The following is a 25,475-nucleotide window of genomic DNA, read 5'->3' as shown; positions in this document are numbered from 1 at the left end:
GTCTATGGCCTGGGAAATGTTCTTGTTACTTACAACCTCATGGTAATCATATTAGCCGACGTTAGCTCAACCTCATGGTAATCATATTAGCCTACGTTAGCTCAACCTCATGGTAATCATATTAGCCTACGTTAGCTCAACCTCATGGTAATCATATTAGCCTACGTTAGCTCAACCTCATGGTAATCATATTAGCCTATTTTAGCTCAACCTCATGGTAATCGTATTAGCCTACGTTAGCTCAACCTCATGCTAATCATATTAGCCGACGTTAGCTCAACCTCATGGTAATCATATTAGCCTACGTTAGCTCAACCTCATGGTAATCATATTAGCCTATTTTAGCTCAACCTCATGGTAATCGTATTAGCCTACGTTAGCTCAACCTCATGCTAATCATATTAGCCGACGTTAGCTCAACCTCATGGTAATCATATTAGCCTACGTTAGCTCAACCTCATGGTAATCATATTAGCCGACGTTAGCTCAACCTCATGGTAATCATATTAGCCTACGTTAGCTCAACCTCATGGTAATCATATTAGCCTACGTTAGCTCAACCTCATGGTAATCATATTAGCCTACGTTAGCTCAACCTCATGGTAATCATATTAGCCTACGTTAGCTCAACCTCATGGTAATCATATTAGCCTACGTTAGCTCAACCTCATGGTAATCATATTAGCCTACGTTAGCTCAACCTCATGCTAATCATATTAGCCTACGTTAGCTCAACCTCATGGTAATCATATTAGCCTACGTTAGCTCAACCTCATGGTAATCATATTAGCCTACGTTAGCTCAACCTCATGCTAATCATATTAGCCTACGTTAGCTCAACCTCATGGTAATCATATTAGCCGACGTTAGCTCAACCTCATGGTAATCATATTAGCCTACGTTAGCTCAACCTCATGGTAATCATATTAGCCTACGTTAGCTCAACCTCATGCTAATCATATTAGCCTACGTTAGCTCAACCTCATGGTAATCATATTAGCCTACGTTAGCTCAACCGTCCCGTGGATGGGACACCGATCCTGAATAAGTATCTTGAACAGCTGTCAAAGAGAGGCATGGTGTCTTAATGATGATGCTGGAGAGGACACCAGGAGCACTTTTTGATGTTGTCTTCTCATTCAGGCCAACCAGAGAGGTGGTGATGGTGCGGGGGCCCTTTTTGGTTCACCTGTGGCAGGTGAAATGAGAAGAAGTGCTGTGGTGGGGGGCCAAATACCTGTATCAGTACGTCACACAGTGCCTTCGAAAAGTATTCAAATTACACTACAGCCCTATTCTAAAATGGATTTATTTTTAAAATCCTCAGCAATCTACACCCAATGCCCCATAATGACATCACAATAGCCCATAATGACATCACAATAGCCCATAATGACATCACAATACCCCATTATGAAAAAGCAAAAACTGATTTTTAGAAATGTTTATACATTTGTTAAAGATTAAAAACAGAAATACCTTATTTAAATAAGTATTCAGACCCTTTGCTATGAGACTAGAAATTGATCTCAGGTGCATCCTGTTTCCATTGATCATCCTTGAGATGTTTCTACAACTTGGAGTCCACCTGTGGTAAATTCAACTGATTGGACATGATTTGGAAAGGCACACACCTGTCTATATAAGGTCCCACAGTTGACAGTGCATGTCAGAGCAAAAACCAATCCATGAGGTGGAAGGAATTGTCTGTAGAGCGCTGAGACAGGATTGTGTCGAGGCACAGATCTGGGGAAGGGTACCAAAACATGGCTGTAGCATCGAACGTCGCCAAGAACACAGTGACCTCCATCATTGTTATATTGGAAAAAGGTTAGAACCACAGACCCTTCCTAGAGCTGGCTGCCAGGCCAAACTGAGCAATCAGGGGAGAAGGGCCTTGGTCAGGGCGCTCAGGTCCTCAGACTGGTGTGAAGGTTCGCCTGTCAACAGGACAATGACTCTAAGCACAAGGCCAAGACAATGTAGGAGTGACTTCAGGACAAGTCTCTAAATGTCCTTGAGTGGCCCAGCCAGAGCCCGGACTTGAACCCGATCAAACATCTCTGTAGAGACCTGAAAATAGCTGTGCAGTGACGCTCCCCATCCAACCTGACAGAGCTTGAGAGGATCTGCAGAGAAGAATGGGAGAAACTCCCCAAATACAGGTGTGCCAAGCTTGTAGCATCATACCCAAGACTCGAGGCTGTAATCACTGCCAAAGGTGCTTCAACAAAGTAAAGGGTCTCAATACTTGTGTAAATGTGTTAGCAGTTCTTTAAATGTTTAATAAATTAGCAAACATTTCTAAAAACCTGGTTTTGCTTTCTCATTATGGGGTATTGTGTGTAGATTGAAGAGGGGGGGGTCTATTTAATCCATTTTAGAACAAGGCTGTAATGTAACAAAATGGGGGAGAAGTCAAGGGGTCTGAATACTTTCTGAATGGACTGTATGTATGTTAGTGTACACGTATGTTTGTTTACATGTATGTTAGTGTACACGTATGTTTGTTTACATGTATGTTAGTGTACACGTATGTTTGTTTACATGTATGTTAGTGTACACGTATGTTTGTTTACATGTATGTTAGTGTACACGTATGTTTGCTTACAGTTGTTTATATGTATATGTAACATATCAACCCTGTTGGACATATCAGCCCTGTTGGTCCCTAGGACATATCAGCCCTGTTGGACATATCAGCCCTGTTGGTCCCTAGAACATATCAGCCCTGTTGGTCCCTAGGACATATCAGCCCTGTTGGACATATCAGCCCTGTTGGCCCCTAGAACATATCAGCCCTGTTGGACATATTATCAGCCCTGTTGGTCCCTAGGACATATCAGCCCTGTTGGTCCCTAGGACATATCAGCCCTGTTGGTCCCTAGAACATATCAGCCCTGTTGGTCCCTAGGACATATCAGCCCTGTTGGTCCCTACAACATATCAGCCCTGTTGGTAACTAGAACATATCAGCCCTGTTGGTAACTAGAACATATCAGCCCTGTTGGTCCCTAGAACATATCAGCCCTGTTGGTCCCTAGAACATATCAGCCCTGTTGGACCCTAGAACATATCAGCCCTGTTGGTCCCTAGAACATATCAGCCCTGTTGGTCCCTAGAACATATCAGCCCTGTTGGTCCCTAGAACATATCAGCCCTGTTGGACATATCAGCCCTGTTGGTCCCTAGAACATATCAGCCCTGTTGGTCCCTAGAACATATCAGCCCTGTTGGTCCCTAGAACATATCAGCCCTGTTGGTCCCTAGAACATATCAGCCCTGTTGGTCCCTAGAACATATCAGCCCTGTTGGTAACTAGAACATATCAGCCCTGTTGGTCCCTAGAACATATCAGCCCTGTTGGTCCCTAGAACATATCAGCCCTATTGGTCCCTAGAACATATCAACCCTGTTGGTCCCTAGAACATATCAGCCCTGTTGGTCCCTAGAACATATCAGCCCTGTTGGTCCCTAGAACATATCAGCCCTGTTGGCCCCTAGAACATATCAGCCCTGTTGGCCCCTAGAACATATCAGCCCTGTTGGCCCCTAGAACATATCAGCCCTGTTGGCCCCTAGAACATATCAGCCCTGTTGGCCCCTAGAACATATCAGCCCTGTTGGCCCCTAGAACATATCAGCCCTGTTGGCCCCTAGAACATATCAGCCCTGTTGGCCCCTAGAACATATCAGCCCTGTTGGTCCCTAGAACATATCAGCCCTGTTAGACATATCAACCCTGTTGGACATATCAACCCTGTTGGTCCCTAGAACATATCAGCCCTGTTGGACCCTAGAACATATCAGCCCTGTTGGACCCTAGAACATATCAGCCCTGTTGGTCCCTAGAACATATCAGCCCTGTTGGTCCCTAGAACATATCAGCCCTGTTGGTCCCTAGAACATATCAGCCCTGTTGGCCCCTAGAACATATCAGCCCTGTTGGTCATATCAGCCCTGTTGGCCCCTAGAACATATCAGCCCTGTTGGTCCCTAGAACATATCAGCCCTGTTGGTCCCTAGAACATATCAGCCCTGTTGGACATATCAGCCCTGTTGGACCCTAGAACATATCAGCCCTGTTGGTCCCTAGAACATATCAGCCCTGTTGGTCCCTAGAACATATCAGCCCTGTTGGTCATATCAGCCCTGTTGGTCCCTATAACATATCAGCCCTGTTGGACATATCAGCCCTGTTGGACCCTAGAACATATCAGCCCTGTTGGACCCTAGAACATATCAGCCCTGTTGGTCCCTAGAACATATCAGCCCTGTTGGACCCTAGAACATATCAGCCCTGTTGGTCCCTAGAACATATCAGCCCTGTTGGACCCTAGAACATATCAGCCCTGTTGGTCCCTAGAACATATCAGCCCTGTTGGTCCCTAGAACATATCAGCCCTGTTGGTCCCTAGAACATATCAGCCCTGTTGGCCCCTAGAACATATCAGCCCTGTTGGTCATATCAGCCCTGTTGGCCCCTAGAACATATCAGCCCTGTTGGTCCCTAGAACATATCAGCCCTGTTGGTCCCTAGAACATATCAGCCCTGTTGGACATATCAGCCCTGTTGGACCCTAGAACATATCAGCCCTGTTGGTCCCTAGAACATATCAGCCCTGTTGGTCCCTAGAACATATCAGCCCTGTTGGTCCCTAGAACATATCAGCCCTGTTGGACATATCAGCCCTGTTAGACATATCAACCCTGTTGGACATATCAACCCTGTTGGTCCCTAGAACATATCAGCCCTGTTGGACCCTAGAACATATCAGCCCTGTTGGTCCCTAGAACATATCAGCCCTGTTGGACCCTAGAACATATCAGCCCTGTTGGTCCCTAGAACATATCAGCCCTGTTGGTCCCTAGAACATATCAGCCCTGTTGGACCCTAGAACATATCAGCCCTGTTGGTCCCTAGAACATATCAGCCCTGTTGGTCATATCAGCCCTGTTGGTCCCTATAACATATCAGCCCTGTTGGACATATCAGCCCTGTTGGACCCTAGAACATATCAGCCCTGTTGGTCCCTAGAACATATCAGCCCTGTTGGTCCCTAGAACATATCAGCCCTGTTGGTCCCTAGAACATATCAGCCCTGTTGGCCCCTAGAACATATCAGCCCTGTTGGTCATATCAGCCCTGTTGGCCCCTAGAACATATCAGCCCTGTTGGTCCCTAGAACATATCAGCCCTGTTGGTCCCTAGAACATATCAGCCCTGTTGGACATATCAGCCCTGTTGGACCCTAGAACATATCAGCCCTGTTGGTCCCTAGAACATATCAGCCCTGTTGGTCCCTAGAACATATCAGCCCTGTTGGTCATATCAGCCCTGTTGGTCCCTATAACATATCAGCCCTGTTGGACATATCAGCCCTGTTGGACCCTAGAACATATCAGCCCTGTTGGACCCTAGAACATATCAGCCCTGTTGGTCCCTAGAACATATCAGCCCTGTTGGACCCTAGAACATATCAGCCCTGTTGGTCCCTAGAACATATCAGCCCTGTTGGACCCTAGAACATATCAGCCCTGTTGGTCCCTAGAACATATCAGCCCTGTTGGTCCCTAGAACATATCAGCCCTGTTGGTCCCTAGAACATATCAGCCCTGTTGGCCCCTAGAACATATCAGCCCTGTTGGTCATATCAGCCCTGTTGGCCCCTAGAACATATCAGCCCTGTTGGTCCCTAGAACATATCAGCCCTGTTGGTCCCTAGAACATATCAGCCCTGTTGGACATATCAGCCCTGTTAGACATATCAACCCTGTTGGACATATCAACCCTGTTGGTCCCTAGAACATATCAGCCCTGTTGGACCCTAGAACATATCAGCCCTGTTGGTCCCTAGAACATATCAGCCCTGTTGGACCCTAGAACATATCAGCCCTGTTGGTCCCTAGAACATATCAGCCCTGTTGGTCCCTAGAACATATCAGCCCTGTTGGACCCTAGAACATATCAGCCCTGTTGGTCCCTAGAACATATCAGCCCTGTTGGTCATATCAGCCCTGTTGGTCCCTATAACATATCAGCCCTGTTGGACATATCAGCCCTGTTGGACCCTAGAACATATCAGCCCTGTTGGTCCCTAGAACATATCAGCCCTGTTGGTCCCTAGAACATATCAGCCCTGTTGGTCCCTAGAACATATCAGCCCTGTTGGTCATATCAGCCCTGTTGGTCCCTATAACATATCAGCCCTGTTGGACATATCAGCCCTGTTGGACCCTAGAACATATCAGCCCTGTTGGACCCTAGAACATATCAGCCCTGTTGGTCCCTAGAACATATCAGCCCTGTTGGACCCTAGAACATATCAGCCCTGTTGGTCCCTAGAACATATCAGCCCTGTTGGTCCCTAGAACATATCAGCCCTGTTGGTCCCTAGAACATATCAGCCCTGTTGGTCCCTAGAACATATCAGCCCTGTTGGTCCCTAGAACATATCAGCCCTGTTGGACCCTAGAACATATCAGCCCTGTTGGACATATCAGCCCTGTTGGTCCCTAGAACATATCAGCCCTGTTGGTCCCTAGAACATATCAGCCCTGTTGGTCCCTAGAACATATCAGCCCTGTTGGTCCCTAGAACATATCAGCCCTGTTGGTCCCTAGAACATATCAGCCCTGTTGGACATATCAGCCCTGTTAGACATATCAACCCTGTTGGACATATCAACCCTGTTGGTCCCTAGAACATATCAGCCCTGTTGGACCCTAGAACATATCAGCCCTGTTGGTCCCTAGAACATATCAGCCCTGTTGGACCCTAGAACATATCAGCCCTGTTGGTCCCTAGAACATATCAGCCCTGTTGGTCCCTAGAACATATCAGCCCTGTTGGACCCTAGAACATATCAGCCCTGTTGGTCCCTAGAACATATCAGCCCTGTTGGTCCCTAGAACATATCAGCCCTGTTGGTCCCTAGAACATATCAGCCCTGTTGGTCCCTAGAACATATCAGCCCTGTTGGACATATCAGCCCTGTTAGACATATCAACCCTGTTGGACATATCAACCCTGTTGGTCCCTAGAACATATCAGCCCTGTTGGACCCTAGAACATATCAGCCCTGTTGGTCCCTAGAACATATCAGCCCTGTTGGACCCTAGAACATATCAGCCCTGTTGGTCCCTAGAACATATCAGCCCTGTTGGTCCCTAGAACATATCAGCCCTGTTGGTCCCTAGAACATATCAGCCCTGTTGGTCCCTAGAACATATCAGCCCTGTTGGTCCCTAGAACATATCAGCCCTGTTGGTCCCTAGAACATATCAGCCCTGTTGGCCCCTAGAACATATCAGCCCTGTTGGTCATATCAGCCCTGTTGGCCCCTAGAACATATCAGCCCTGTTGGTCCCTAGAACATATCAGCCCTGTTGGTCCCTAGAACATATCAGCCCTGTTGGACATATCAGCCCTGTTGGACCCTAGAACATATCAGCCCTGTTGGTCCCTAGAACATATCAGCCCTGTTGGTCCCTAGAACATATCAGCCCTGTTGGTCATATCAGCCCTGTTGGTCCCTATAACATATCAGCCCTGTTGGACATATCAGCCCTGTTGGACCCTAGAACATATCAGCCCTGTTGGACCCTAGAACATATCAGCCCTGTTGGTCCCTAGAACATATCAGCCCTGTTGGACCCTAGAACATATCAGCCCTGTTGGTCCCTAGAACATATCAGCCCTGTTGGACCCTAGAACATATCAGCCCTGTTGGTCCCTAGAACATATCAGCCCTGTTGGTCCCTAGAACATATCAGCCCTGTTGGTCCCTAGAACATAAGCCCTGTTGGTCCCTAGAACATATCAGCCCTGTTGGCCCCTAGAACATATCAGCCCTGTTGGTCATATCAGCCCTGTTGGCCCCTAGAACATATCAGCCCTGTTGGTCCCTAGAACATATCAGCCCTGTTGGTCCCTAGAACATATCAGCCCTGTTGGACATATCAGCCCTGTTGGACCCTAGAACATATCAGCCCTGTTGGTCCCTAGAACATATCAGCCCTGTTGGTCCCTAGAACATATCAGCCCTGTTGGTCATATCAGCCCTGTTGGTCCCTATAACATATCAGCCCTGTTGGACATATCAGCCCTGTTGGACCCTAGAACATATCAGCCCTGTTGGACCCTAGAATATATCAGCCCTGTTGGACCCTAGAATATATCAGCCCTGTTGGACCCTACAACATATCAGCCCTGTTGGTCCCTACAACATATCAGCCCTGTTGGTCCCTAGAACATATCAGCCCTGTTGGTCCCTAGAACATATCAGCCCTGTTGGTCCCTAGAACATATCATCCCTGTTGGTCCCTAGAACATATCAGCCCTGTTGGTCCCTAGAACATATCAGCTCTGTTGGACCCTAGAACATATCAGCCCTATTGGTCCCTAGAACATATCAGCCCTGTTGGACATATCAGCCCTGTTGGCCCCTATAACATATCAGCCCTGTTGGACCCTAGAACATATCAGCCCTATTGGTCCCTAGAACATATCAGCCCTGTTGGTCCCTAGAACATATCAGCCCTGTTGGACCCTAGAACATATCAGCCCTGTTGGACCCTAGAACATATCAGCCCTGTTGGTCCCTAGAACATATCAGCCCTGTTGGTCATATCAGCCCTGTTGGTCCCTATAACATATCAGCCCTGTTGGACATATCAGCCCTGTTGGACCCTAGAACATATCAGCCCTGTTGGACATATCAGCCCTGTTGGACCCTAGAACATATCAGCCCTGTTGGTCCCTAGAACATATCAGCCCTGTTGGTCCCTAGAACATATCAGCCCTGTTGGTCATAACAGCCCTGTTGGTCCCTATAACATATCAGCCCTGTTGGACATATCAGCCCTGTTGGACCCTAGAACATATCAGCCCTGTTGGACCCTAGAATATATCAGCCCTGTTGGACCCTAGAATATATCAGCCCTGTTGGACCCTACAACATATCAGCCCTGTTGGTCCCTACAACATATCAGCCCTGTTGGTCCCTAGAACATATCAGCCCTGTTGGTCCCTAGAACATATCAGCCCTGTTGGTCCCTAGAACATATCATCCCTGTTGGTCCCTAGAACATATCAGCCCTGTTGGTCCCTAGAACATATCAGCTCTGTTGGACCCTAGAATATATCAGCCCTGTTGGACCCTACAACATATCAGCCCTGTTGGTCCCTACAACATATCAGCCCTGTTGGTCCCTAGAACATATCAGCCCTGTTGGTCCCTAGAACAGATCAGCCCTGTTGGTCCCTAGAACATATCAGCCCTATTGGTCCCTAGAACATATCAGCCCTGTTGGACATATCAGCCCTGTTGGCCCCTATAACATATCAGCCCTGTTGGACCCTAGAACATATCAGCCCTATTGGTCCCTAGAACATATCAGCCCTGTTGGTCCCTAGAACATATCAGCCCTGTTGGACCCTAGAACATATCAGCCCTGTTGGACCCTAGAACATATCAGCCCTGTTGGTCCCTAGAACATATCAGCCCTGTTGGACCCTAGAACATATCAGCCCTGTTGGTCCCTAGAACATATCAGCCCTGTTGGACATATCAGCCCTGTTGGACATATCAGCCCTGTTGGTCCCTAGAACATATCAGCCCTGTTGGTCCCTAGAACATATCAGCCCTGTTGGACCCTAGAACATATCAGCCCTGTTGGTCCCTAGAACATATCAGCCCTGTTGGACATATCAGCCCTGTTGGACATATCAGCCCTGTTGGTCCCTAGAACATATCAGCCCTGTTGGACATATCAGCCCTGTTGGACATATCAGCCCTGTTGGTCCCTAGAACATATCAGCCCTGTTGGACATATCAGCCCTGTTGGACATATCAGCCCTGTTGGTCCCTACAACATATCAGCCCTGTTGGTCCCTAGAACATATCAGCCCTGTTGGTCCCTAGAACATATCAGCCCTGTTGGCCCCTAGAACATATCAGCCCTGTTGGCCCCTAGAACATATCAGCCCTGTTGGTCATATCAGCCCTGTTGGCCCCTAGAACATATCAGCCCTGTTGGTCCCTAGAACATATCAGCCCTGTTGGTCCCTAGAACATATCAGCCCTGTTGGACATATCAGCCCTGTTGGACCCTAGAACATATCAGCCCTGTTGGTCCCTAGAACATATCAGCCCTGTTGGTCCCTAGAACATATCAGCCCTGTTGGTCATATCAGCCCTGTTGGTCCCTATAACATATCAGCCCTGTTGGACATATCAGCCCTGTTGGACCCTAGAACATATCAGCCCTGTTGGACCCTAGAATATATCAGCCCTGTTGGACCCTAGAATATATCAGCCCTGTTGGACCCTACAACATATCAGCCCTGTTGGTCCCTACAACATATCAGCCCTGTTGGTCCCTAGAACATATCAGCCCTGTTGGTCCCTAGAACATATCAGCCCTGTTGGTCCCTAGAACATATCATCCCTGTTGGTCCCTAGAACATATCAGCCCTGTTGGTCCCTAGAACATATCAGCTCTGTTGGACCCTAGAACATATCAGCCCTGTTGGTCCCTAGAACATATCAGCCCTGTTGGACATATCAGCCCTGTTGGCCCCTATAACATATCAGCCCTGTTGGACCCTAGAACATATCAGCCCTATTGGTCCCTAGAACATATCAGCCCTGTTGGTCCCTAGAACATATCAGCCCTGTTGGACCCTAGAACATATCAGCCCTGTTGGACCCTAGAACATATCAGCCCTGTTGGTCCCTAGAACATATCAGCCCTGTTGGTCATATCAGCCCTGTTGGTCCCTATAACATATCAGCCCTGTTGGACATATCAGCCCTGTTGGACCCTAGAACATATCAGCCCTGTTGGACATGGACATATCAGCCCTGTTGGACCCTAGAACATATCAGCCCTGTTGGTCCCTAGAACATATCAGCCCTGTTGGTCCCTAGAACATATCAGCCCTGTTGGTCATATCAGCCCTGTTGGTCCCTATAACATATCAGCCCTGTTGGACATATCAGCCCTGTTGGACCCTAGAACATATCAGCCCTGTTGGACCCTAGAATATATCAGCCCTGTTGGACCCTAGAATATATCAGCCCTGTTGGACCCTACAACATATCAGCCCTGTTGGTCCCATATCAACATATCAGCCCTGTTGGTCCCTAGAACATATCAGCCCTGTTGGTCCCTAGAACATATCAGCCCTGTTGGTCCCTAGAACATATCATCCCTGTTGGTCCCTAGAACATATCAGCCCTGTTGGTCCCTAGAACATATCAGCTCTGTTGGACCCTAGAATATATCAGCCCTGTTGGACCCTACAACATATCAGCCCTGTTGGTCCCTACAACATATCAGCCCTGTTGGTCCCTAGAACATATCAGCCCTGTTGGTCCCTAGAACATATCAGCCCTGTTGGTCCCTAGAACATATCAGCCCTATTGGTCCCTAGAACATATCAGCCCTGTTGGACATATCAGCCCTGTTGGCCCCTATAACATATCAGCCCTGTTGGACCCTAGAACATATCAGCCCTATTGGTCCCTAGAACATATCAGCCCTGTTGGTCCCTAGAACATATCAGCCCTGTTGGTCCCTAGAACATATCAGCCCTGTTGGACCCTAGAACATATCAGCCCTGTTGGTCCCTAGAACATATCAGCCCTGTTGGACCCTAGAACATATCAGCCCTGTTGGTCCCTAGAACATATCAGCCCTGTTGGACATATCACCCTGTTGGACATATCAACCCTGTTGGTCCCTAGAACATATCAGCCCTGTTGGTCCCTAGAACATATCAGCCCTGTTGGACCCTAGAACATATCAGCCCTGTTGGTCCCTAGAACATATCAGCCCTGTTGGACATATCAGCCCTGTTGGACATATCAGCCCTGTTGGTCCCTAGAACATATCAGCCCTGTTGGACATATCAGCCCTGTTGGACATATCAGCCCTGTTGGTCCCTAGAACATATCAGCCCTGTTGGACATATCAGCCCTGTTGGACATATCAGCCCTGTTGGTCCCTACAACATATCAGCCCTGTTGGTCCCTAGAACATATCAGCCCTGTTGGACATATCAGCCCTGTTGGACATATCAGCCCTGTTGGTCCCTAGAACATATCAGCCCTGTTGGTCCCTACAACATATCAGCCCTGTTGGGCCCTAGAACATATCAGCCCTGTTGGTCCCTAGAACATATCAGCCCTGTTGGTCCCTACAACATATCAGCCCTGTTGGTCCCTAGAACATATCAACCCTGTTGGTCCCTAGAACATATCAGCCCTGTTGGTCCCTACAACATATCAGCCCTGTTGGACATATCAGCCCTGTTGGACATATCAGCCCTGTTGGTCCCTAGAACATATCAGCCCTGTTGGTCCCTAGAACATATCAGCCCTGTTGGTCCCTACAACATATCAGCCCTGTTGGTCCCTAGAACATATCAGCCCTGTTGGCCCCTAGAACATATCAGCCCTGTTGGTCCCTAGAACATATCAGCCCTGTTGGACATATCAGCCCTGTTGGTCCCTAGAACATATCAGCCCTGTTGGACATATCAGCCCTGTTGGTCCCTAGAACATATCAGCCCTGTTGGACATATCAGCCCTGTTGGACCCTAGAACATATCAGCCCTGTTGGTCCCTAGAACATATCAGCCCTGTTGGTCCCTAGAACATATCAGCCCTGTTGGTCCCTAGAACATATCAGCCCTGTTGGCCCCTTGAACATATCAGCCCTGTTGGTCCCTACAACATATCAGCCCTGTTGGCCCCTAGAACATATCAGCCCTGTTGGTCCCTACAACATATCAGCCCTGTTGGTCCCTACAACATATCAGCCCTGTTGGTCCCTACAACATATCAGCCCTGTTGGTCCCTAGAACATATCAGCCCTGTTGGTCCCTACAACATATCAGCCCTGTTGGTCCCTAGAACATATCAGCCCTGTTGGTCCCTACAACATATCAGCCCTGTTGGTCCCTAGAACATATCAGCCCTGTTGGTCCCTACAACATATCAGCCCTGTTGGTCCCTAGAACATATCAGCCCTATTGGTCCCTAGAACATATCAGCCCTGTTGGTCCCTACAACATATCAGCCCTGTTGGTCCCTAGAACATATCAGCCCTATTGGTCCCTAGAACATATCAGCCCTGTTGGCCCCTAGAACATATCAGCCCTGTTGGTCCCTAGAACATATCAGCCCTGTTGGTCCCTAGAATATATCAGCCCTGTTGGTCCCTAGAACATATCAGCCCTGTTGGCCCCTATAACATATCAGCCCTGTTAGACATATCAGCCCTGTTGGACCCTAGAACATATCAGCCCTGTTGGACCCTAGAACATATCAGCCCTGTTGGCCCCTAGAACATATCAGCCCTGTTGGTCCCTAGAACATATCAGCCCTGTTGGTCCCTAGAATATATCAGCCCTGTTGGTCCCTAGAACATATCAGCCCTGTTCGACATATCAGCCCTGTTGGACCCTAGAACATATCAGCCCTGTTGGTCCCTAGAACATATCAGCCCTGTTGGACATATCAGCCCTGTTGGTCCCTACAACATATCAGCCCTGTTGGCCCCTAGAACATATCAGCCCTGTTGGTCCCTAGAACATATCAGCCCTGTTGGACATATCAGCCCTGTTGGTCCCTAGAACATATCAGCCCTGTTGGACCCTAGAACATATCAGCCCTGTTAGCCCCTAGAACATATCAGCCCTGTTGGTCCCTCGAACATATCAGCCCTGTTGGCCCCAAGAACATATCAGACCTGTTGGACCCTAGAACATATCAGCCCTATTGGTCCCTAGAACATATCAACCCTGTTGGTCCCTAGAACATATCAGCCCTGTTGGTCCCTAGAACATATCAGCCATGTTGGTCCCTAGAACATATCAGCCCTGTTGGTCCCTAGAACATATCATCCCTGTTGGTCCCTAGAACATATCAGCCCTGTTGGTCCCTAGAACATATCAGCTCTGTTGGACCCTAGAACATTTCAGCCCTATTGGTCCCTAGAACATATCAGCCCTGTTGGACATATCAGCCCTGTTGGCCCCTAGAACATATCAGCCCTATTGGTCCCTAGAACATATCAGCCCTGTTGGTCCCTAGAACATATCAGCCCTGTTGGACCCTAGAACATATCAGCCCTGTTGGACCCTAGAACATATCAGCCCTGTTGGTCCCTAGAACATATCAGCCCTGTTGGACCCTAGAACATATCAGCCCTGTTGGTCCCTAGAACATATCAGCCCTGTTGGACATATCAGCCCTGTTGGACATATCAACCCTGTTGGTCCCTAGAACATATCAGCCCTGTTGGTCCCTAGAACATATCAGCCCTGTTGGACCCTAGAACATATCAGCCCTGTTGGTCCCTAGAACATATCAGCCCTGTTGGACATATCAGCCCTGTTGGACATATCAGCCCTGTTGGTCCCTAGAACATATCAGCCCTGTTGGACATATCAGCCCTGTTGGACATATCAGCCCTGTTGGTCCCTAGAACATATCAGCCCTGTTGGACATATCAGCCCTGTTGGACATATCAGCCCTGTTGGACATATCAGCCCTGTTGGTCCCTACAACATATCAGCCCTGTTGGTCCCTAGAACATATCAGCCCTGTTGGACATATCAGCCCTGTTGGACATATCAGCCCTGTTGGTCCCTAGAACATATCAGCCCTGTTGGTCCCTACAACATATCAGCCCTGTTGGACCCTAGAACATATCAGCCCTGTTGGTCCCTAGAACATATCAGCCCTGTTGGTCCCTACAACATATCAGCCCTGTTGGTCCCTAGAACATATCAACCCTGTTGGTCCCTGCAACATATCAGCCCTGTTGGTCCCTAGAACATATCAGCCCTGTTGGTCCCTAGAACATATCAGCCCTGTTGGTCCCTAGAACATATCAGCCCTGTTGGACATATCAGCCCTGTTGGTCCCTAGAACATATCAGCCCTGTTGGTTCCTAGAACATATCAGCCCTGTTGGTCCCTAGAACATATCAGCCCTGTTGGTCCCTACAACATATCAGCCCTGTTGGTCCCTAGAACATATCAGCTCTGTTGGCCCCTAGAACATATCAGCCCTGTTGGTCCCTAGAACATATCAGCCCTGTTGGTCCCTACAACATATCAGCCCTGTTGGTCCCTAGAACATATCAGCCCTGTTGGCCCCTAGAACATATCAGCCCTGTTGGTCCCTAGAACATATCAGCCCTGTTGGACATATCAGCCCTGTTGGTCCCTAGAACATATCAGCCCTGTTGGACATATCAGCCCTGTTGGTCCCTAGAACATATCAGCCCTGTTGGACATATCAGCCCTGTTGGACCCTAGAACATATCAGCCCTGTTGGTCCCTAGAACATATCAGCCCTGTTGGTCCCTAGAACATATCAGCCCTGTTGGTCCCTAGAACATATCAGCCCTGTTGGCCCCTTGAACATATCAGCCCTGTTGGTCCCTACAACATATCAGCCCTGTTGGCCCCTAGAACATATCAGCCCTGTTGGTCCCTACAACATATCAGCCCTGTTGGTCCCTACAACATATCAGCCCTGTTGGTCCCTACAACATATCAGCCCTGTTGGTCCCTAGAACATATCAGCCCTGTTGGTCCCTACAACATATCAGCCCTGTTGGTCCCTAGAACATATCAGCCCTGTTGGTCCCTACAACATATCAGCCCTGTTCTTCCCTAGAACATATCAGCCCTGTTGGCCCCTAGAACATATCAGCCCTGTTGGTCCCTAGAACATATCAGCCCTGTTGGTCCCTAGAACATATCAATACCTGGTAGTAAAGGTATCAGAGATGACCTGTAGGATCAATACCTGGTAGTAAAGGTATCAGAGATGACCTCCAGGATCAATACCTGGTAGTAAAGGTATCAGAGATGACCTGCAGGATCAATACCTGGTAGTAAAGGTATCAGAGATGACCTGCAGGATCAATACCTGGTAGTAAAGGTATCAGAGATGACCTGTAGGATCAATACCTGGTAGTAAAGGTATCAGAGATGACCTGCAGGATCAATACCTGGTAGTAAAGGTATCAGAGATGACCTGCAGGATCAATACCTGGTAGTAAAGGTATCAGAGATGACCTGCAGGATCAATACCTGGTAGTAAAGGTATCAGAGATGACCTGTAGGATCAATACCTGGTAGTAAAGGTATCAGAGATGACCTGCAGGATCAATACCTGGTAGTAAAGGTATCAGAGATGACCTGTAGGATCAATACCTGGTAGTAAAGGTATCAGAGATGACCTGTAGGATCAATACCTGGTAGTAAAGGTGTCAGAGATGACCTGTAGGATCAATACCTGGTAGTAAAGGTATCAGAGATGACCTGTAGGATCAATACCTGGTTGTAAAGGTATCAGAGATGACCTGCAGGATCAATACCTGGTAGTAAAGGTATCAGAGATGACCTGTAGGATCAATACCTGCAGGATCAATACCTGGTAGTAAAGGTATCAGAGATGACCTGTAGGATCAATACCTGGTAGTAAAGGTATCAGAGATGACCTCCAGGATCAATACCTGGTAGTAAAGGTATCAGAGATGACCTGCAGGATCAATACCTGGTAGTAAAGGTATCAGAGATGACCTGTAGGATCAATACCTGGTAGTAAAGGTATCAGAGATGACCTGTAGGATCAATACCTGGTAGTAAAGGTATCAGAGATGACCTGCAGGATCAATACCTGGTAGTAAAGGTATCAGAGATGACCTGTAGGATCAATACCTGGTAGTAATGGTATCAGAGATGACCTGTAGGATCAATACCTGGTAGTAATGGTATCAGAGATGACCTGTAGGATCAATACCTGGTAGTAAAGGTATCAGAGATGACCTGTAGGATCAATACCTGGTTGTAAAGGTATCAGAGATGACCTGTAGGATCAATACCTGGTAGTAAAGGTATCAGAGATGACCTGTAGGATCAATACCTGGTAGTAAAGGTATCAGAGATGACCTGTAGGATCAATACCTGGTTGTAAAGGTATCAGAGATGACCTGTAGGATCAATACCTGGTTGTAAAGGTATCAGAGATGACCTGCAGGATCAATACCTGGTTGTAAAGGTATCAGAGATGACCTGTAGGATCAATACCTGGTAGTAAAGGTATCAGAGATGACCTGTAGGATCAATACCTGGTAGTAAAGGTATCAGAGATGACCTGCAGGATCAATACCTGGTAGTAAAGGTATCAGAGATGACCTGTAGGATCAATACCTGGTAGTAAAGGTATCAGATAGAGACCTCCAGGATCAATACCTGGTTGTAAAGGTATCAGAGATGACCTGTAGGATCAATACCGGGTAGTAAAGGTATCAGATAGAGACCTCCAGGATCAATACCTGGTAGTAAAGGTATCAGAGATGACCTCCAGGATCAATACCTGGTAGTAAAGGTATCAGAGATGACCTGCAGGATCAATACCTGGTAGTAAAGGTATCAGAGATGACCTGCAGGATCAATACCTGGTAGTAAAGGTATCAGAGATGACCTCCAGGATCAATACCTGGTAGTAAAGGTATCAGAGATGACCTGCAGGATCAATACCTGGTAGTAAAGGTATCAGAGATGACCTGTAGGATCAATACCTGGTAGTAATGGTATCAGAGATGACCTGTAGGATCAATACCTGGTAGTAATGATATCAGAGATGACCTGTAGGATCAATACCTGCAGGATCAATACCTGGTTGTAAAGGTATCAGAGATGACCTGTAGGATCAATACCTGCAGGATCAATACCTGGTTGTAAAGGTATCAGAGATGACCTGCAGGATCAATACCTGGTAGTAAAGGTATCAGAGATGACCTGTAGGATCAATACCTGGTAGTAAAGGTATCAGAGATGACCTGTAGGATCAATACCTGGTAGTAAAGGTATCAGAGATGACCTCCAGGATCAATACCTGGTAGTAAAGGTATCAGAGATGACCTGTAGGATCAATACCTGGTAGTAAAGGTATCAGAGATGACCTGTAGGATCAATACCTGGTAGTAAAGGTATCAGAGATGACCTGTAGGATCAATACCTGGTAGTAAAGGTATCAGAGATGACCTGTAGGATCAATACCTGGTAGTAAAGGTATCAGAGATGACCTGCAGGATCAATACCTGGTAGTAAAGGTGTCAGAGATGACCTGCAGGATCAATACCTGGTAGTAAAGGTATCAGAGATGACCTCCAGGATCAATACCTGGTAGTAAAGGTATCAGAGATGACCTACAGGATCAATACCTGGTAGTAAAGGTATCAGAGATGACCTGTAGGATCAATACCTGGTAGTAAAGGTATCAGAGATGACCTGTAGGATCAATACCTGGTAGTAAAGGTATCAGAGATGACCTGTAGGATCAATACCTGGTAGTAAAGGTATCAGAGATGACCTGCAGGATCAATACCTGGTAGTAAAGGTATCAGAGATGACCTGTAGGATCAATACCTGGTAGTAAAGGTATCAGAGATGACCTGTAGGATCAATACCTGGTAGTAAAGGTATCAGAGATGACCTGCAGGATCAATACCTGGTAGTAAAGGTATCAGAGATGACCTGTAGGATCAATACCTGGTAGTAAAGGTATCAGAGATGACCTGTAGGATCAATACCTGGTAGTAAAGGTATCAGAGATGACCTGCAGGATCAATATCTGGTAGTAAAGGTATCAGAGATGACCTGTAGGATCAATACCTGCAGGATCAATACCTGGTAGTAAAGGTATCAGAGATGACCTGTAGGATCAATACCTGGTAGTAAAGGTATCAGAGATGACCTGCAGGATCAATACCTGGTTGTAAAGGTATCAGAGATGACCTGCAGGATCAATACCTGGTTGTAAAGGTATCAGAGATGACCTGTAGGATCAATACCTGGTAGTAATGATATCAGAGATGACCTGTAGGATCAATACCTGGTAGTAAAGGTATCAGAGATGACCTGCAGGATCAATACCTGGTAGTAAAGGTATCAGAGATGACCTGTAGGATCAATACCTGGTAGTAAAGGTATCAGAGATGACCTCCAGGATCAATACCTGGTAGTAAAGGTATCAGAGATGACCTGCAGGATCAATACCTGGTAGTAAAGGTATCAGAGATGACCTGTAGGATCAATACCTGGTAGTAAAGGTATCAGAGATGACCTGTAGGATCAATACCTGCAGGATCAATACCTGGTTGTAAAGGTATCAGAGATGACCTGTAGGATCAATACCTGGTAGTAAAGGTGTCAGAGATGACCTGTAGGATCAATACCTGGTAGTAAAGGTATCAGAGATGACCTGCAGGATCAATACCTGGTAGTAAAGGTATCAGAGATGACCTGTAGGATCAATACCTGCAGGATCAATACCTGGTTGTAAAGGTATCAGAGATGACCTGTAGGATCAATACCTGGTAGTAAAGGTGTCAGAGATGACCTGTAGGATCAATACCTGGTAGTAAAGGTATCAGAGATGACCTGTAGGATCAATACCTGGTAGTAAAGGTATCAGATAGAGACCTGCAGGATCAATACCTGGTAGTAAAGGTATCAGAGATGACCTGTAGGATCAATACCTGGTAGTAATGATATCAGAGATGACCTGTAGGATCAATACCTGGTAGTAAAGGTATCAGAGATGACCTGCAGGATCAATACCTGGTAGTAAAGGTGTCAGAGATGACCTGTAGGATCAATACCTGGTAGTAAAGGTATCAGAGATGACCTGCAGGATCAATACCTGGTAGTAAAGGTGTCAGAGATGACCTGTAGGATCAATACCTGGTAGTAAAGGTATCAGAGATGACCTGCAGGATCAATACCTGGTAATAAAGGTATCAGAGATGACCTGTAGGATCAATACCTGGTAGTAAAGGTATCAGAGATGACCTCCAGGATCAATACCTGGTAGTAAAGGTGTCAGAGATGACCTGCAGGATCAATACCTGGTAGTAATGATATCAGAGATGACCTGTAGGATCAATACCTGGTAGTAATGGTATCAGAGATGACCTGTAGGATCAATACCTGGTAGTAATGATATCAGAGATGACCTCCAGGATCAATACCTGGTAGTAATGATATCAGAGATGACCTCCAGGATCAATACCTGGTAGTAATGATATCAGAGATGACCTGCAGGAGCTGGCAGGGATTTGTATTCTTGCAGGGATGTCATGATGTTGATGTTAATTAGCATTTTAGAATCTGAGAGGAAATAGAGCCATATATATTGATAAAAGACACACACACACAGTGACAGACACCCATGTTGAGGGTTTATAGTTTATTTAGTTCCAAAGTTTATCTATTATGAAATAGATAAAACAAGTGTTGTCATTGTGACAATCGCAGTCGTAAAAGAACGTCGCCAAGGAAACCCAAATGTACAAAGTGACAGGAAGTAGAAACAAAACCTGCTTTCCAAATGGCACCCTTTTCCCTTTCGTGCCCTACTTTTAACCATATCCCTATGGGACCTGATCTAAAGTAGTGCCCTACTTTTAACCACATCCCTATGGGCCCTGATCTAAAGTAGTGCCCTACTTTTAACCACATCCCTATTGGACCTGATCTAAAGTAGTGCCCTACTTTTAACCACATCCCTATGGGACCTGATCTAAAGTAGTGCCCTACTTTTAACCACCTCCCTATGGGACCTGATCTAAAGTAGTGCCCTACTTTTAACCACATCCCTATGGGACCTGATCTAAAGTAGTGCCCTACTTTTAACCACCTCCCTATGGGACCTGATCTAAAGTAGTGCCCTACTTTTAACCACCTCCCTATTGGACCTGATCTAAAGTAGTGCCCTACTTTTAACCACCTCCCTATGGGTCCTGATCTAAAGTAGTGCCCTACTTTTAACCACATCCCTATTGGACCTGATCTAAAGTAGTGCCCTACTTTTAACCACCTCCCTATTGGACCTGATCTAAAGTAGTGCCCTACTTTTAACCACCTCCCTATTGGACCTGATCTAAAGTAGTGCCCTACTTTTAACCACCTCCCTATGGGTCCTGATCTAAAGTAGTGCCCTACTTTTAACCACATCCCTATGGGACCTGATCTAAAGTAGTGCCCTACTTTTAACCACATCCCTATGGGACCTGATCTAAAGTAGTGCCCTACTTTTAACCACCTCCCTATGGGACCTGATCTAAAGTAGTGCCCTACTTTTAACCACATCCCTATGGGTCCTGATCTAAAGTAGTGCCCTACTTTTAACCACCTCCCTATGGGACCTGATCTAAAGTAGTGCCCTACTTTTAACCACATCCCTATGGGACCTGATCTAAAGTAGTGCCCTACTTTTAACCACATCCCTATGGGTCCTGATCTAAAGTAGTGCCCTACTTTTAACCACCTCCCTATGGGACCTGATCTAAAGTAGTGCCCTACTTTTAACCACATCCCTATGGGTCCTGATCTAAAGTAGTGCCCTACTTTTAACCACCTCCCTATGGGACCTGATCTAAAGTAGTGCCCTACTTTTAACCACATCCCTATGGGTCCTGATCTAAAGTAGTGCCCTACTTTTAACCACCTCCCTATGGGTCCTGATCTAAAGTAGTGCCCAAAATAGGGAATAGGGTGCCATTTGGTCTGCATTGAAATAACAAACCACAGATCAATAAATGTCTTAAATTAGAATAATCATAATATTCATAAATAAACATTTAATACTCAAACACCAGCAGAGAGAAAAAAGAAAAATAGACACGTCATCTTTTTTTAATACTTCATAATATTTTTGAAAAGTTTTGAAAATGTAAAAACTGTTACAAACTCATGCAAAATAAATCAACTCAGTCGTTTAATATATTAACAGAACACCAGTAATAATAATCTCATAGTTGGGTCCCCTATTCCCTACATAGTGCACTAGTATATAGTGAACAGGGAGCTATTGGGACACCCAGTAGTAAGATAATGTGAAACCACGGGTCGCATCCCCAATGACTCCCTGTTCCCTATTTATAGAAAGCTCTGGTTGAAGTAGTGCACTGATATATAGGGTCCACTACAGTAAACAACACATCAGAAAATACATCCCAACTGGCACCCTAGTCCCTATATAGTGCACTACTGTAGACCAGAGCCCTATATAGTGCACTACTGTAGACCAGAGCCCTATATAGTGCACTACTTTAGACCAGAGCCCTATGGGTAGTGTACAACATAGTGAATAGGGGCCCATTGGGAACAGCCCAAGGTTCATCAGTCAAGCAAGCAGAGCGATCTCATAAAGGACAAGAGTCCTAATATAATATGATAATAAATCTTCAACCAGACTGTATGTTACAGTATGTACACCAAGCCCAGTCAGACAGCACCTTCTATCACGTCTAGAGTCTCTTTCTTTCAGAGTTGGTAGGTTGTAATAGAGTGCAATAGTAAAACTGAGTATTACGCGTTCTTAACCGTCATAGAGTGTTATAAACCATTAATACAGTTTATAAACCATTAATACAGTTTATAAACCATTAATACAGTTTATAAACCATTAATACAGTTTATAAACCATTAATACAGTTTATAAACCATTAATACAGTTTATAAACCATTAATACAGTTTATAAACCATTAATACAGTTTATAAACCATTAATACAGTTTATAAACCATTAATACAGTTTATAAACCATTAATACAGTTTATAAACCATTAATACATGTAATCAGTTTATAAACCAGTGTGTGTAATAATTGTGTTGGTAAACATCTTTCTGTGTTTCTGTGTTTCCGTCAGAAGGGTTTGAAGACACTGCATTTTTTACATCAGTCAAATTAACATTTGATCTCCTTAGACACAAAAATATTTAATATTCTGATTATTGTGCTCAATCCCTGATCTCTAACCCCTGACCTTTAACCCCTGACAGTGTAAAGGATGAGTTAAGGACGTTGTGTTAGCCTGACCTTTAACCCTGATAATGTAAAGGATCAGGATGTTTACAGTCTCTCGCAGACCAAACCCTCCTACAACCACCCTGCAACGTTACAGCAACCAAACCTATAATGCTCCTACAACACAATCTGAAACCTCACTGTCTTCATTATCATCAAACCCCTCCTAGTTTCTATAACTGACTAGTTAGTAAAATGGTCTCAGTCAGTTGATTGGTTGGTTTGTTTCTTTAAGACTTTGGGACACCTGGTGTTTTCTCTCTAGGTGGTCTAGATCTATACTGGTTCTATCTACACTAACATGAGGTGGTTTCTCTCTAGGTGGTCTAGATCTATACTGGTTCTATCTACACTAACATGAGGTGGTTCCTCTCTAGGTGGTCTAGATCTATACCGGTTCTATCTACACTAACATGAGGTGGTTTCTCTCTAGGTGGTCTAGATCTATACTGGTTCTATCTACACTAACATGAGGTGGTTCCTCTCTAGGTAGTGTAGATCTATACTGGTTCTATCTACACTAACATGAGGTGGTTTCTCTCTAGGTGGTCTAGATCTATACTGGTTCAATCTAGACTAACATGAGGTGGTTCCTCTCTAGGTGGTCTAGATCTATACTGGTTCAATCTACACTAACATGAGGTGGTTCCTCTCTAGGTTGTCTAGATCTATACTGGTTCTATCTACACTAACATGAGGTGGTTCCTCTCTAGGTGGTCTAGATCTATACTGGTTCTATCTACACTAACATGAGGTGGTTCCTCTCTCGGTGGTCTAGCTCTATACTAGTTCTATCTACACTAACATGATGTGGTTCCTCTCTAGGTGGTCTAGATCTATACTGGTTCAATCTACACTAACATGAGGTGGTTCCTCTCTCGGTAGTGTAGATCTATACTGGTTCTATCTACACTAACATGAGGTGGTTCTCTCTAGGTGGTCTAGATCTATACTGGTTCTATCTACACTAACATGAGGTGGTTCCTCTCTAGGTGGTCTAGATCTATACTGGTTCTATCTACACTAACATGAGGTGGTTCTCTCTAGGTGGTCTAGATCTATACTGGTTCTATCTACACTAACATGAGGTGGTTCCTCTCTAGGTGGTCTAGATCTATACTGGTTCTATCTACACATACATGGATGTAATGCCATTCTATAGAGGTTCTTTACCAACCCATCTAGTTGTGTGTAAAGGTGGTTAGTTAGTTAAGATATCTCCCTGTTTTAAGACTTTAAGTGTTCTGTTCAGTCCTACTGTCTCAGTGACTATCACTTTACATACAATACCTGCCCCAACGAATAACACAAAAGCAGTGACATGTAGTATTTGATATCTGTAGAATATATATGTGTATATATATATATATATATTTTTTTTTAATGTTCCATACATTCAGTTAGAAGCTGCAGTTGTCTTGTTTTGCCCAGAAATAGATAAAATAAAGAATAAACAGATTCAGTCAGGTTCCTCCTCCTCTCCACAGCAGAACAAGGGGTAAGGCAGGTTCCTCCTCCTCTCCACAGCAGAACAGGGGGTAAGGCAGGTTCCTCCTCCTCTCCACAGCAGAACAGGGGGTAAGGCAGGAGTCTCTCTCTCCTTTTTTTACTTCTCTCTCTCCATCCCTTCGCAGTTTGCATTCTTGCAGAAGTAGCATGACTTCATCATGAGAGAGGGATGAAGAGAAGGAGGAGAGGAGTACAGGAGGAGGAGAGGGGGAGAGTACAGGAGGAGAGGAGTACAGGAGGAGGAGTGGAGGAGAGTACAGGAGGAGAGGAGTACAGGAGAATGAGAGGAGGAGAGGAGTACAGGAGAATGAGAGGAAGAGAGGAGTACAGGAGGATGAGAGGAGGAGAACAGGAGGAGGAGAGGAGGAGAGGAGCAGGAGAGGAGGACAGGAGGATGAGATGAGGAGAGGAGGAGGAGAGGAGGAGGAGAGGAGGAGGAGAGGAGGAGAGGAGGAGGAGAGGAGGACAGGAGGATGAGAGGAGGAGAGGAGGAGGAGATGAGGAGAGGAGGAGGAGAGGAGGAGAGGAGGAGGAGAGGAGGAGGAGAGGAGGAGAGGAGGATGAGAGGAGGAGAGGAGGAGTGACAGGCATACAGCTGGATGGGGTGATGAGCGACCCCAGTGGAAGGAGGGAGACAGAGAATAAAGGGAGGAGAACAGGAGGAGGAGAGGAGGAGAGGAGGAGGAGAGGAGGACAGGAGGATGAGAGGAGGAGAGGAGGAGGAGAGGAGGATGAGAGGAGGAGGAGATGAGGAGAGGAGGAGAGGAGGAGAGGAGGATGAGAGGAGGAGAGGAGGAGTGACAGAGGCATACAGCTGGATGGGGTGATGAGCGACCCCAGTGGAGGGAGACAGAGAATAAAGGGAGGAGAACAGACAGGCTGCTCTCTCTTCTCCATCAGTCATCCCTCTCTCCCGTGGCGGATGGCAGGATGAAGGAGGGGTAAAAGAGGAGTTAGGTGGTAAGCCCTCTCCTCTCTAACTCCTTCGTCTGTTTCAACTCTTTAATCCTGTAAGGAGGGAAGTGGTGGAGAGAGAGAAAGGGGGAGAAAGAGGAAGTG

General features: G+C 46.2%; 2 protein-coding genes and 1 long non-coding RNA gene across 57 annotated transcripts in view; 1 reads left to right on the top strand and 2 right to left on the bottom strand.

The window, feature by feature from the left end:
- Positions 1-2,935: 2,935 nt before the first annotated feature.
- On the top strand, positions 2,936-14,976 carry LOC127906594 (uncharacterized). Of its 6 annotated transcripts, none has more exons than XR_008062002.1 (4): positions 2,936-3,114; positions 9,497-9,628; positions 14,500-14,571; positions 14,850-14,976. It is a non-coding gene; the product is annotated as an uncharacterized LOC127906594 (long non-coding RNA). The 6 variants fall into 6 exon arrangements; XR_008062001.1 differs by lacking the exon at positions 2,936-3,114 and adding an exon at positions 4,765-4,942; XR_008062000.1 differs by lacking the exon at positions 2,936-3,114 and adding an exon at positions 5,829-6,006.
- A 5,279-nt stretch (positions 14,977-20,255) lies between these two features.
- On the bottom strand, positions 20,256-21,633 carry LOC127906584 (collagen alpha-2(I) chain-like). 50 transcript variants are annotated; one of them, XM_052458881.1, is made up of 4 exons: positions 20,884-21,610; positions 20,794-20,838; positions 20,614-20,658; positions 20,256-20,568 (listed from the first exon to the last, which is right to left on the bottom strand). In XM_052458881.1, the coding sequence occupies exons 1-4, from the start codon at positions 21,608-21,610 to the stop codon at positions 20,336-20,338; spliced, it is 1,050 nt and encodes a 349-aa protein (XP_052314841.1). In that variant the 3' UTR covers positions 20,256-20,335. The 50 variants fall into 50 exon arrangements, with proteins under 50 accessions (XP_052314841.1, XP_052314850.1, XP_052314822.1 ...); XM_052458890.1 differs by having other exon boundaries at positions 20,929-21,610; XM_052458862.1 differs by having other exon boundaries at positions 20,256-21,365; positions 21,411-21,455; positions 21,501-21,633.
- camta2 (calmodulin binding transcription activator 2) overlaps positions 20,256-25,475 on the bottom strand; it is a 136,083-nt gene continuing 130,863 nt past the window's right edge. The window contains 1 exon segment of the mRNA XM_052458900.1: positions 20,256-25,424. Coding sequence (XP_052314860.1) covers positions 25,370-25,424 — 55 coding nt within the window. The 3' untranslated portion in view covers positions 20,256-25,369.

The sequence above is a fragment of the Oncorhynchus keta genome, chromosome 13 (genome assembly GCF_023373465.1).
Source record: "Oncorhynchus keta strain PuntledgeMale-10-30-2019 chromosome 13, Oket_V2, whole genome shotgun sequence".
Classification (NCBI taxonomy): Eukaryota; Metazoa; Chordata; class Actinopteri; order Salmoniformes; family Salmonidae; genus Oncorhynchus; species Oncorhynchus keta.
The sequence above is the reverse complement of the archived record's forward strand: the minus strand, read 5'-3'. Positions and strand labels throughout refer to the sequence as shown.

Bases quoted from the DNA above. Each gene is read 5' to 3' on its own strand.
- LOC127906584 (XM_052458855.1), bottom strand. From the start codon at position 21,610: ATGCAGACCAAATGGCACCCTATTCCCTATTTTGGGCACTACTTTAGA. The intron at 21,456-21,500 runs GTGGTTAAAAGT...TCCCATAGGGAG, and splicing joins AGATCAGGACCCATAGGGAT to GTGGTTAAAAGTAGGGCACT.